Genomic DNA, 13,425 nt, shown 5'->3' with positions numbered 1-13,425 from the left:
ATCTTACAACACCACTTCTTCCACTATCTCTTCCAGCATTGCGAATTCGGCAGCAGCTATGTAGGAGAGCCTGTAGGCAAAATGAGCCCGCAGCTGGGAGCACACTTTGGCTACAGATGCCTCAGGTTCTTTAGCATGGGTGCAGAGTGCAGGGAAGGTTTCTGCTAGCTGTCCTGTAGGGAGCCAGTGATCTAACCAGAATGAAGTGTTGCGCCCATCGCCAATGGTTGTGGTGGTGATTGCTCTGTAGATTGGGAGCAGATCTTGGAGGCTTTTCCAGTGCACACCGACACAGTCCCCAGCTAACGAAGCAAGATCAATCTGGTTGTTCATCCAGTTCGCCCAAGCCGATTCTCCTGGATGGTGCAAGCGGTGTATGTGTTTTAGCAGAAGGCACTGTTTACATTTCTGAAGAAGAATGGAGTATTTGAAACACAGATGAATTCAAGGAGGTTCAGACTTCGCCCATGCACCTCCCCTGAGTCTTGATTGAGGCTAGGTACTACTGCATTACAAATATATTTTTGTCAATGATCTGGTAATAGAATAAAACAACCGCCTTCTTCATTCCATAAAAAAAGGATGGTAGGGTGAGCTGTTTGTTTGTATGTGGATGCGTTTGAAGTAAATAAACTAAGCTTGACTGTTTGAATAGGCCACCAGAATGTCCACTTGCTCTCATAATTCGGCAACAAAATAATGTGTGAGATGATGCGGCTACTTCTATAGCCACAATCTCAATGGCTAAAATATCAGTATCACCCAATGCTATTAAAAGGACAAATTGTTTCTATTGATCTGTAGTCATTCACATTGTAATATTTAGTATTAGCGAGCAAAAGTTAGTGCGCTGGATGATGCAAATAAATAACAAAATACCGCTATATGCAGGTAAATCATCCATGTTTCAGAGAAAAAGGGATACAAATTTGATAGTTGCATAAAAATCATAGCAACTAAGCATGACTCTTTCTTAATTAGGTAAATATTGTGGGACCGAAGCCGGCGACTAGAGGGGGGGTGAATGGGAGCCGATCAAAATTTCTTCGAAATTTGAATCGTCGGCCTATGTCCCAAAATCGCCCAAGCCCTCAAGCGTTCTGACCAAAGTTTAGAGTAGCTATTGAAAAGCTAAACCAACACAACAGCCTTCGAATGAGCGAGTGAAAACCCAAAGCAATTCGGAAGCGAATTGGGAAAACTGCAGAACTGATCTGCCTGGACCGGTCTGACCGGTGCGCTCGACCGGTCTGACCGGTGTGCTGGACCGGTCTAACCGGTCGTGCCTACCGGTCTGACCGGTAGCACCCAGAAAACCCCCGAGAAATTGGATTCAAACGTTGAATCTCGAGCAAACGATCACGAAAATCGGTGAAACTTGGGGGATTGCTTCGCCCCTACCCCGTGAACATATCCCCAAAAGATCTCGTCCTAAAGATCAACGATTCTTGAGAATTCGAGAGGAGATCAAAAGGGATTGGGGTTTTCTCAAATACTCGAAAACTTCAATTCTGAAGAGCTCATGATTCCAGAGGGATTGACACGAAGCTAGAAGCACAGGAATCACTCCAAAGAGCCCTACGAACCGTCGCAATCAAGTGCATCAAAACCAAAACGAAAATCCATCACAAAAAGCACAAGAGGGACGGGATTGGTTTGATTCAAAAGCCCAGAGGGCACAAGGAGGATAGGGCCTCCTTTCCCAATCAAATCCAATACAAACTCTCACAAATCCATGGACAAATCTACTCTAAAGAGAGATATAGGGGGAGGAGAACACAGGGGCGGCGGCCTGGAGAAACAGAGAGTCCACGAACAGATTACAAAAGCCGCCATTAACCTAACATAAGTGAAGGGGTATTTATACCCGCGGGACCGGTCAGACCGGTGCGCTGGACCGGTCAGACCGGTGTGTTAGACCGGTCAGACCGGTGCGCTGGACCGGTCAGACCGGTTGGCCTGCAGCACCCCCTGTACATGATCTCATCCGACGGCCGAGGTTCTTTCTTCGAAACGAAGTCTTCTCCGCGATGCCGCCGTCTTGATGAAGATCCAGTCCGCGGTTTTGAAGGGTCCGCGAAACCCGGGTAGATGGCCGGTTTTGAGAAAACCGCCAAAACCTCACGCACGGGAAGATTCCCGCCTCCACGCCGTGGCCCTAGACGCTGTTCCCGCCTCGGCCTTCTGACGGCCCTAGACGCCGCCCGACGCCCGTCACCTCCTCGCCCGCAGCGAGGCCCTAGACGCCGTCGACGCCCGTCGCCTCCGTCAGTCCCGAGACTGACGCCCGTGCCTCCACGACTTGGCGTCTTCAACCGCCGTCCGCCTCCTTGGTTTTGTGGCGCAAACCAAGAAACCCGCCTTCCGTCGCCGCTTGCGCCCTCGATCCAGGAGTGGACGCCACAGCTGCCGCCCGGTCCGAGCTCCGGTCCCGGCTGTCCTTCACCGCCGTCCACCGCACAGTCCATCGGCCACAGCACCTCCACGGCAGCTCCCCGTCGACACTCGACGCCCGTGTACCTGCAATCCAAAGACTAAGCGCACGATCACACCGCACGGTTGACAATTCACTCATCACAGGCAGGATAGAGTACTCTCGTTCCTCAAATATATCAATAATTTTTTTGTGTCTATAATCTCTTGTTCAAACGTACTTCATTTGCCCGTGAACAAGTGGCAGTAATAAACTAATTACAAGTTACTATAAAAAGGGAATCCATGAACAAGCCTGAATAATAAACTAATTACAAATTACAAGAATTGTGGATCTGTGCCCTACAGAAAGGTGAAAACACTCACCACCAGTAGCAGTGTTGCTTTAGGATTTGTAAATTTAAGTTTTAGAAGAGCGTAGAAGCTCCGCGCAACTAGCCAAGTGCTTATGATTTTACATTTGGAAATAAAATTTTAAATCATGTCATTTTCAGCAGTTCCGATACAAAGACGTTTTCTATCCATAAGGTCATTGCCATGGTAACTAATAGTACTTAAATCAGGAGTCGCTGACAGGATTATTTTTTCCCTTTTGTGCTTCTCTCTCTTGGTACAGCTTTGAAAAAGACTACTTGGTGAAAGTTTGTTCGAAGGGATGCAGTATTATAAGCTCTTTATTGGTTCCTTGCTAGCCTGTGCCGGTGGGGATTGATCCACCAAACCCAAGATTTTGTAACCAAGTTGTGCTTCCTTTTTATTTAACAAGTAATATATGACCACGATGACAGTCTTGAGAAATGTAAAGAAATGCAGAGCCAGGGCATCAGCTAGCTAGCTGTTCTCTCTTGCACATGGATTTGTATTGACGATTGCATTAGTTATTCAGGCGTGGCGGGCTATCTGATGCCAGCCTCACTCCGTCAGTTCCTCTCCGTTTCGTCACTGATTAGAGACACTAATATTATTTCTGAAATTATTTGACTGGCATCTAGTAGAGATAAAAAAAAGAACAAGGTAAGTATAAAGACTTTTTTTTTGTTCTATGGGAAATTATGCATAATATTTTCTCAATCCTTGCACATTTTCAATGCTCTCAGACTGGCATATACATATCATTAGCTTGTAACAAAGTTTGATGTGCATGGTTGAAAGAAAGCATAGCTCTTGGACAGATTCTTACTTGCAGCGCTGCAAAATGATATTAGTGCTTGTAAATTGTGGCCATGTTTGGATGAATGCATCAAAACTTTTTCACAAAAAGACGAATGCATGCATGAAGTACTAAACGAAGTTTATTTGCAAAACCTTTTTAGAAATGGGTGTAATTTTTCGAGACGAATCTAATGAGCCCAGTTTCATCATGATTGGCTACAGTGATGCTACAGTAACCGCACTCAATCATCTTCCAATCGTGTGGTCAAAGGCCTCATTAGCTAGAGCAACTGCTACAGTACCATAGTTGTGGAGGTAATTTTGTAATTAGACTTTATTTAATATCCCTAATTAATGGTCAAAGTATCATTTCTCTCTCATCAAAACTTTTACACACCTAAACCAAACATGGCCTGTAATTAGTAGGAATAAGTTGGAAAGGAGTCCTGCCATGGAGAACATATAAAGGGGGTGTTTAGATTGAGGGACTTCAAAAAAGTCCTAGGGACTTTTTAGTATTTAGAAGTATTAAATAAATATTAATTATAAAACTAATTGCAGAACCCTGGGGCTAAACTGCGAGACGAATCTAATGATGTATCTTAATCTATGATTAGCGAATGGTTACTGTAGCATCACTGTAGCCAATCATCGATTAATTAGGCTCATTAGATTCGTCTCGCGAAAAAGCACTCAGCTGTCAAAAAACATTTATAAACAGATTTTATTTAATAATATAAAATAGTAAGATTCCTTTTGATGTGATAGGGACTTTAAGTCCTGGAGCCAAACAGGCCCAAAAATGCACGAAGAGGAAGTGCAGCGCCGCCGTTAGGGGGAGTTCCAGAGGCAACGACGCGTGTTAACGTTGAAAAATGCTCCTGGCTTCACCGTCGTTATTTAATGCTATAAATAAAGGTTGTCAGAGTCTCCCAGCGCAGGCCGCCGAGTTCCCCCAAGAAACGTCTCCTCTGATCCTCTCTCCCTCCCTCTTCATCAGTTCGTCAGCGGCCTCCCTCCGCTCACCATTCTTGCCATGGCTCTAGATTCTGTTCCTACCTATCTCAGCGACTTGGGATCAGCCCACAGGGCTGCCAGAACCCAGCAGCAAAGGATCAGGTACGCAGAAGCGCAGCTTCCTCAAGTTTCCCCTGCTGCGAAATTTGCACGAATTTCAGTTTCATGGTGCCTTTTCTTCAATTTCTGTTCTGTAAAAAAGCATCAGGAAAGATGAGCGCACCTGGACCTCGGACACTTACGCTCCGTATGATGACGGGCACCAGTGGAGGAAGTACGGCGAGAAGAAGCTCTCCAACTCCAACTTCCCAAGGTTCATAATCCCTCCTGCCTTCAATCCCCTTTCCATGCATTTTGTTCCCTGAAAAAGCTTTTTTTTTCTTTCAGTCCATGCATGCATCCACTTTGTGTGCAAGAACTTCTCTTACTGTTGTCACGATACAGTTGTCGCAAACGGTCAATTCAGCTATTGACTGGATCTGGAGTGAATTTGTGGGACCTGTTGCTGTGTGAACTGAAGAGTGATTACCTGAAATATTTGGATTTTAGGAACACCTCTGCCTTGTTTTGACTGGAAATATTCCTGGTTATTAATAGATTTATGCTACCCTGGCATCCAGTAATATAAATGAAGGCTATCCGTAAATGCTTCCTATCTACTGTTGTGGCTTACTTCTTAAATGTACGTGTTCTGGTAGTCTAAGTGGAGAACAAATTTGGTATCTAGCAGAACTCATCATGTAATTAAGCTCCAATTTTTACATTACCTAAAATAAAATCTAAATTTGCCCACAAATAAAAAAAATCTCTTGCTTTTGGTCAATATATAGTCTTTGTATGTTCAGTTTGTGGGCCAGATACTTTTTCTACCCCAAATCACATTGCTTGTTAGTGCGCCTAATGCTTGTATATTAGGGGAAGGAGGACATATCAAACTGCGCAGCTGTCTACTAGTCCACTCTGCAATAGAATTGTCGGTGGACAGGTGTCACCTTACCCTTGACTGGTTGAAAGGAAACAAATATTAATCAATTAAAAAATGCTTTATGAATGACTACTGGGCTAGAAAAATAACCCTTGCAGTGGCAATATCTTTCTTAATTGACAGCTCAACTAGACAAACGAAACTTGCAAAGTGTTGCTTCCTATATGAATATACAATTCACAAGTTGGCCACCTTTATTACCTGTCATTGGCAACTTGTTCGAAATCTAATACTTCATTAGCAGGCTAAGTGTTCCTTCATTTGTTTAGCACACTTGCTCCAAATCAAGTTTCCAGCTATTAGTATGCATGCCGACAGTCCCTGCTACTCTTTTTTTTTTTTACTTCCTTAGATAGCGATTGGAATGCGGTGCAGAGCCCATATATCTTGTTAGCCTATTAAGAGCATGTTTAATAGGTGGGAGCATTTTTTTTTTCTCTAAAAGGCAGTGTAGGAGTATGTCGCAGAAGAAAAGGTCGTGAGAGTGTTTATTGATGCTGTTCCACCTAATTTAGGTAGACTGAATGTTGACAGAGGGGGAAAGGACATGACTGATCTTGATTTTTCCAATACTTACCCACTTACTGAGTTAAAGGGATGTTGACCTTTGGCAAATGCATCTTAATGCATAGTTCAGTTCCAGAATTCTTAAGAACTTTCAAGAAAAAGAAAAGAACAAGATCAGTCACTAGTGGGTAACTGGGTACATTAAAAATGCAAGTCTTTAAAAGATGTTCATGTGGGACCGAAGCCGGCGACCAGAGGGGGGTGAATGGGAGCCGATCAAAATTTCTTCCGAAATTCGAATTGTCTGTTTATATCCCAAAACCACCGCAGACCCTCAAACCTAGGTCAGCGAGAATAGCTATGAACGAGCTATCTCGAAGCAAAAGACCCGAGTCGCAAAGTGGAAGCTTTTGTTCCAGGAACTTCTCAAATCAAATCTGCTCAGGCACAGACCGGTCTGACCGGTATAGAAGACCGGTCTGACCGGTCAAGCAGTTCAAACACAGGCAGACCGGTCTGACCGGTCTCGCCAACCGGTCTGACCGGTAGCGTCCAGAAACCCCGAAAATTCAGTTCCAAACCATGAATCGAGAGCAAATCCCGTCCAAATTGGATGAAACTTGGAGGATAGCTTCGTTCCTACCCCAAGAGTGTATCCCCAAGAAATCTCACCCTAAAGATATCCATAGCACGAGAATTTCGGAATGAGATCAAAGGGGGTGGGGTTTTCTCAAGAACTCAAGAAATCGAATTCGAACACGCCAGTGATTCCAGAGAGTTTAGGACAAGGTTAGAAGCACGGGAATCACAGCAAAGAACTCGTATCCTCCTCGCAATCAATCAAGTGCACCAAAAACGAAATCGAAATTTCATCAAACAAGGCACAAAACGAGGATATGGATTGATTCAAACCGCCCAGAGGGCACGAGGAGGTTAGGGCCTCCTTTCCCAATCAAATCCACAAGAGTTCTCACACAAACAACATTCAAATCTACCCTAAAGAGATGAACAGGGGGAGAAGAACACAGGGGCGGCGGCCTGAGAGAGAGAACAATTCACGGACGAGTTACCAAAAGCCGCCCTTAACCTAACACAAGTGAAGGGGTATTTATACCCGCAGGACCGGTCAGACCGGTACGCTGGACCGGTCAGACCGGTTGGCCTACAGCACCCCCTGTACACGATCTCATCCGACGGCCGAGGTTCTTTCTTCGAAACGAAGTCTTCTCCACAATGCCGCCGTCTTGATGAAGATCCAGTCTGTGGTTTTGGAGGGTCCGCGAAACCCGGGTAGGTGGCCGGTTTTGAGAAAACCGCCAAAACCTCACGCACGGGAAGATTCCCGCCTCCACGCCGTGGCCCTAGACGCTGTTCCCGCCTCGGCCTTCTGACGGCCCTAGACGCCGCCCGACGCCCGTCACCTCCTCGCCCGCAACAAAGCCCTAGACGCCGTCGACGCCCGTCGCCTCCGTCAGTCCCGAGACCGACGCCCGTGCCTCCACGACTTGGCGTCTTCAACCGCCGTCCGCCTCCTTGGTTTTGTGGCGCAAACCAAGAAACCCGCCTTCCGTCGCCGCTTGCGCCCTCGATCCAGGAGTGGACGCCACAGCTGCCGCCCGGTCCGAGCTCCGGTCCCGGCTGCCCTTCACCGCCATCCACCGCACGGTCCATCGGCCACAGCACCTCCACGGCAGCTCCCCGTCGACACTTGACGCCCGTGTACCTGCAATCCAAAGACCAAGCACACGATCACACCGCACGGTTGATAATTCACTCATCACAAGCATGATAGAGTACTCAACATTCCTCAGTTCAACCGTCCAAAAGGATCAGTGGGCAGAAATGTAGAATGACATGAAGTCCCCTGATGTCACATTCTGATGTACTCTTGCTAATTTTATGAGTGGATCGGAGGGCATGCCCTTAATGCTGTTAAATACAACTATTGTAAGCTTGTTAGAAAATGAATTTAGACTGCGTTCCACATTTTGGCAAATAATTCATCTCTTTCCTTTTGAAGTGAGGTTTTGAGTTAATGTCATTCTATTTTCAGGTTCTATTACAGATGCACCTACAAGAACGACATGAAGTGCCCTGCCACAAAGCAAGTCCAGCAGAAGGACACCAGCGATCCTCCATTGTTTTCTGTCACTTACTTCAACCAGCACACCTGCAGCACCAGCTCAAATCCCATGGGAAGCACGAGAGATATTGCTGCGCCATCGTCGTCGAGGAAGGCGGTATCAATCTGCTTCAGCCCGCACACAGCCAATGAGCAGCCCACATTCTTGACAACCTCGGCGACGCATTCTTTCAGAGCCAATCAACAACCAGAGAGGAGCCCCTATGCAAGCCAGTTTCAGTGGACAACCTCATCGTCACCTACAGGTAACGGTCCGGTTACGATTGAGGTTGACAGTATTTCAGGAGGAAGCATTTCATCCAGCAGCGGGGGTGCTCTGCCTAGGACATTGCTGCCGATTGGTCAGTCCAGATGCATCGAGTACTTCCATTTCTTATGATGCTGTTCATGGAAGAAGAAGGTTATATATGCTGGGAGGCAGCTTGGTGCCAGTTTGGAGCGTCAAGTGCTGGGAGGCAACATTGCTGTCCCGAGCCTGAACCACAAGGACCCAACCTACAGACAGATCCCCATATAGATACTACATCCATGTTGCTTACTTCTTTACATTCATGTTCAAGGCACGTTTTTGTGCTTGAATGATGTGGAGAATGATATTGGAGTTCCTTTTATTTGATAGTACATGATACAGAAAAGGGTTGTTGAGGTAGCTTTATTTGTTTGTTTAGAGATGAGACTAGTATGTATGTCTCGAATTCCTGAATCCTGACAGCAGAGTCGGCTTGGTCATTCTGCTACTAGCCTACTACTGAAACACTAAACTTTACAGATTCTATATACAATAATAATTTTATCAAGATGTCTTGAGTTTTAGAAGCAAGTTGGATTCTCTATCAGGAGAAAATGCAGCATAATTTATGCGTGGATATTGTTTACTTCAAATTTTAACATAATAGTCGTCAAAATTTGTTCAAAGTTGAAGTGGACTTGTTGCAACAAGACTTCACATATAACTATATAAGACCATGTTTAGTTTCCAAAAAAAATCCTACAGTACCCGTCACATCGAATCTCCGGACACATGCATGGAGCATTAAATGCAGTTAAAAAAATAACTAATTACACAGTATAACTGTTTGATACAAGATGAATCTTTTAAGCCTAATTAGTCTATAATTGAACACTAATTGTCAAATAATAACAAAATGTGCTACAGTACCAAAATCCAAACTTTTCCGCGAACTAAACACATCCTAAGCTCAAATGATGAAACGAGTACAACAAAGTTGGGGATCCATGCGACTGGGGATCCTCAGCTATGCCACAGTCCCCGAACATAAATTCTTTCAGTGCCAGTCATCAACCAGAGAGAAGCCCCTGTGCAAGCCAGTTTTCAGTGGGCAGACACATCAACTCCTACAAGTAACAGTTAACTGGTTAAGTGGTTTTGATGAAGGTTGACGGTTTTGCGGCAGCAAGCAGTGGTCCAGCAGCAGGGGTGCTCTGCTGAGAACATTGTTGCTGGTCAGTCATTTGAGATGCATCAAGTACTTGCATTTCTTGTGATAATTTTTGAGGAGGAAGAAGCATATATGATGGGTGCTCTTGGTGCATGTCGAAGTGCCTAGTGGAGTTTGTACCTGTCGGAGTGGGAGGCGACATTCATGTCTCTGGTCTCAACTAGTGGGACCCAGTACCCAACCTACTTATCCCCATTGAGCGACGGAGTGATTTGCCTGAGTTGCTTCTTGACACTCGCATTCAAGGCACATTTGTGCTGAACGACGAGAAGAAAGGGATTGGAGCTCCGTTATAGACAAAAGAGTGTGTACCAGCACAATCGATTTGTTGTACAGATTTGCCTGGTCATTCTGATAATATCCAACTACTGTTTGTCTGTTAGGTAGATTTTACACATACTTTACTTTTTCTATCTTGAGATGTGCTAGTATTGATTTTACACATACTTTACTTTTTCAGAAACAGTTTGGCTTTGGTATGCCTCAAAATGTATGTTTCATCTATGTGTAGTGTTGTAATGAGTTATGAGTAAATCAATACTACTACTCCCATTTTAAATTTTAAATTGTAGGTCGTTTTGACAAATCTAAATGTATAGTTTTTCCTATCTATCTAAACATATATAGTGTATATCTACGTGCATAACAAGAAATTGTATTTCTAGATTTACTAAAATAAACTACGATTTGGAATGGATGGAGTAATAAGTATTATACTTTGAGTAGTTTAGTTGACATGGTTTTGACGCATGAACGTGAAGCCTGGTGGGTTGGGCCTGCTGACCCCTGCAAGTGAGCCGTGGTGCATTTCAGCCTGTTTGTGCCTTTGGGCTGTGGTCTACTAGATTTGTTTGTGGGCGACGTGGACTGGGCTAAATACAGGGCTCGATTTTGTTCACAAACACAAGCCGATGAAAGGGCCTAGGACGAACACGCACAAGCTCTTCAAGCCCCACTACGGGCACTTATTTGTTATTTTTTTCTTTATTATCTGTCCCTACAATATGGTCAAGGCTCCCTACGAACATTTTTGAAGGATTCTTCTATACAAATTTTGTGGAATAGTTTTCTCTATGGTGACTTGAAGGGATTCTTGCAAGTTCGTTTAATTTGGTCTCCTGGGAAACGTTTTTTTTTTTCAATTTCTCCCCTTGAATTGTTCCTTTTCCCCATAGGATTGATGGAGCTAGTGGGCATTGGAATTCAAATCCCAGAGGGCTACGCAGTAATTTATTTGACCATGAAGAGCTATTCGTTGGTAACCCTGACTCCTATTTTCCAGGGGAACTTAACTTATACTTGCTAGTATTCCTACAAAATAAAATTACAAGGTGTACATGAAGGACGGTAAAAGAGCCTCAAAATTTAGTCTAAGAGATAGGTCCAAAAAAGATCGGACTCTTATCTTATATAATTTTGAGCTAAAAATATATAAAACTAAGTTGGATTATGAAAAGACTGTTAGGGTTATGATCCGTTACCATATCCCTATGTACATGTGTCTATCGATCCTTAATGAGTATATATACATCCTCATAATAAAAATATATAAAAGCTAAGTTGGATTATCCTTGAGTGAAATCTTGTGTGGCATTTCGCTTACGCAGGACGGCGGCGATATACAGGCTGGTCTGGATCACTTTGTCATGTGAACGCACACTGCGCCACGATCCGAAAGGACGGGCGCGCGCACTAGCAGTCATCAGAAGTCTGCTATAGAAGAAATCAAGCAACCCTAATTAGTTTTTATCGTGGTCGACCTGCTCACCACCTGAAAGTTTGTTTTCTTTCCTTCATCTCAAAGGAAAGCAAAGCTTCATGTATACCATGCGTACACACCAGTTTGCTTTACTCCTATTTAGCATGCAGCTGAAGCTGCTTGTTGGACAGGAAAACATACTCAAAGTATACTAATTCAGTTTTTTTTTTAAAAAAAACTAGTACAGTTTGGAATGTACGTTAACGAAATGGAACCACTGAAGATTTCAAGATATCCGGGAGGAAAAATAACAAGCAAATTAATTGAATAATCATGCATGAGATCTAGTTGACTGAATCTGCACAGAAGGCAAGTGCTCTGCATGTACAGCCTCTTTAGATAAACATGAGCAATGTTGAGTACTCTATCCTGCATGTGATGAGTGAATTGTCAACCGTGCGGTGTGATCGTTAGCTTGGTCTTTGGATTGCAGGTACACGGGCGTCGAGTGTCGACGGGGAGCTGCCGTGGAGGTGCTGTGGCCGATGGACCGTGCGGTGGACGGCGGTGAAGGGCAGCCGGGACCGGAGCTCGGACCGGACGGCAGCTGTGGCGTCCACTCCTGGATCGAGGGCGCAAGCGGCGACGGAAGGCGGGTTTCTTGGTTTGCGCCACAAAACCAAGGAGGCGGACGGCGGTTGAAGACGCCAAGTCGTGGAGGCACGGGCGTCGGTCTCGGGACTGACGGAGGCGACGGGCGTCGACGGCGTCTAGGGCCTCGCTGCGGGCGAGGAGGTGATGGGCGTCGGGCGGCGTCTAGGGCCGTCAGAAGGCCGAGGCGGGAACGGCGTCTAGGGCCACGGCGTGGAGGTGGGAATCTTCCCGCGCGTGAGGTTTTGGCGGTTTTCTCAAAACCGGCCACTTACCCGGGTTTCGCGGACCCTCCAAAACCGCGGACTGGATCTTCATCAAGACGGCGGCATCGTGGAGAAGACTTCGTTCCCAAGAATGAACCTCGGTCGTCGGATGAGATCGTGTACAGGGGGTGCTGCAGGCCAACCGGTCTGACCGGTCTAACCAACCGGTCTGACCGGTCCAGCGTACCGGTCTGACCGGTCCCTCGGGTATAAATACCCCTTCACTTGTGTTAGGTCAATTGCGGCTTTTGTATTGTGTCCCTGAATTGTTCTGTTCTCCAGGCCGCCGCCCCTGTGTCTCTCTCCCCCTGTTCATCTCTTTAGGGTAGATTCGAATGTTGTTTGTGTGAGAACTCTTGTGGATTTGATTGGGAAAGGAGGCCCAAACCTCCTCGTGCCCTCTAGGCGGTTTGAATCAATCCATCTCCTCGTTTTGTGCCTTGTTTGATGAAATTTCGATTTCGTTTTTGGTGCACTTGATTGCGAGGAGTCCACGAGTTCTTTGCGGTGATTTCCGTGCTTCTAGACCTGTCCTAAACCCTCTGGATTCACTGGCTTGTTCGAATTCGTTTTCTTGAGTTCTTGAGAAAACCCCAATCCCTTTTGATCTCCCTCATAATTCTCAAGATTCGTTGATCTTTAGGACGAGATCTTTTAGGGATATGTTCACGGGGTAGGGGCGAAGCAATCCCCCAAGTTTCATCGATTTTCGTGGTCGTTTGGTCGAGATTCACCGTTTGAATCCAAGTTTTTCGAGGTTTTCTGGGTGCCACCGGTCAGACCGGTAGTCACGATCGGTCAGACCGGTCTGTTGGATTTTGAATAGACTCGACCGGTCAGACCGGTCCAGGCAGATCAGTGCTGCAGTTTTTCCGATTTGCTTCCGATTTGCTTCATGGTTTCGCTCGCTCGTTCGAGGCCTTTTGTGTTGGGTTAGCTTTTCAATAGCTACTCTAAACTTTAGTCAGAACGCTTGAGGGTTTGGGCGATTTTGGGACATAGGCCGACCATTCGAATTTCGAAGAATTTTTGATCGGCTCCCATTCACCCCCCCTCTGGTCGCCGGCTTCGGTCCTTCAATTGGTATCAGAGCTTGGTTGAGGTTTTCAGTA

General features: G+C 45.5%; 1 protein-coding gene and 1 long non-coding RNA gene across 3 annotated transcripts; one reads left to right on the top strand and one right to left on the bottom strand.

Annotated features, from left to right (window-relative positions):
- Positions 1-4,514: 4,514 nt before the first annotated feature.
- LOC120696547 (transcription factor WRKY19-like) lies at positions 4,515-9,009 on the top strand. Of its 2 annotated transcripts, none has more exons than XM_039979498.1 (3): positions 4,515-4,704; positions 4,805-4,915; positions 8,148-9,009. In XM_039979498.1, exons 1-3 carry the CDS (start codon positions 4,622-4,624, stop codon positions 8,614-8,616), a joined length of 663 nt encoding a protein of 220 aa, XP_039835432.1. In that variant the 5' UTR covers positions 4,515-4,621; the 3' UTR covers positions 8,617-9,009. The 2 variants fall into 2 exon arrangements, with proteins under 2 accessions (XP_039835432.1, XP_039835433.1); XM_039979499.1 differs by having other exon boundaries at positions 4,531-4,704; positions 4,811-4,915.
- Positions 4,561-6,330, bottom strand: LOC120696548. The gene is made up of 3 exons (XR_005684217.1): positions 5,031-6,330; positions 4,826-4,963; positions 4,561-4,739 (listed from the first exon to the last, which is right to left on the bottom strand). It is a non-coding gene; the product is annotated as an uncharacterized LOC120696548 (long non-coding RNA).
- Positions 9,010-13,425: the final 4,416 nt, after the last annotated feature.

Source organism: Panicum virgatum, chromosome 3K (genome assembly GCF_016808335.1).
Source record: "Panicum virgatum strain AP13 chromosome 3K, P.virgatum_v5, whole genome shotgun sequence".
Classification (NCBI taxonomy): Eukaryota; Viridiplantae; Streptophyta; class Magnoliopsida; order Poales; family Poaceae; genus Panicum; species Panicum virgatum.
Note: the sequence above shows the minus strand (reverse complement) of the source record. Positions and strands in the feature narration are given on the sequence as shown.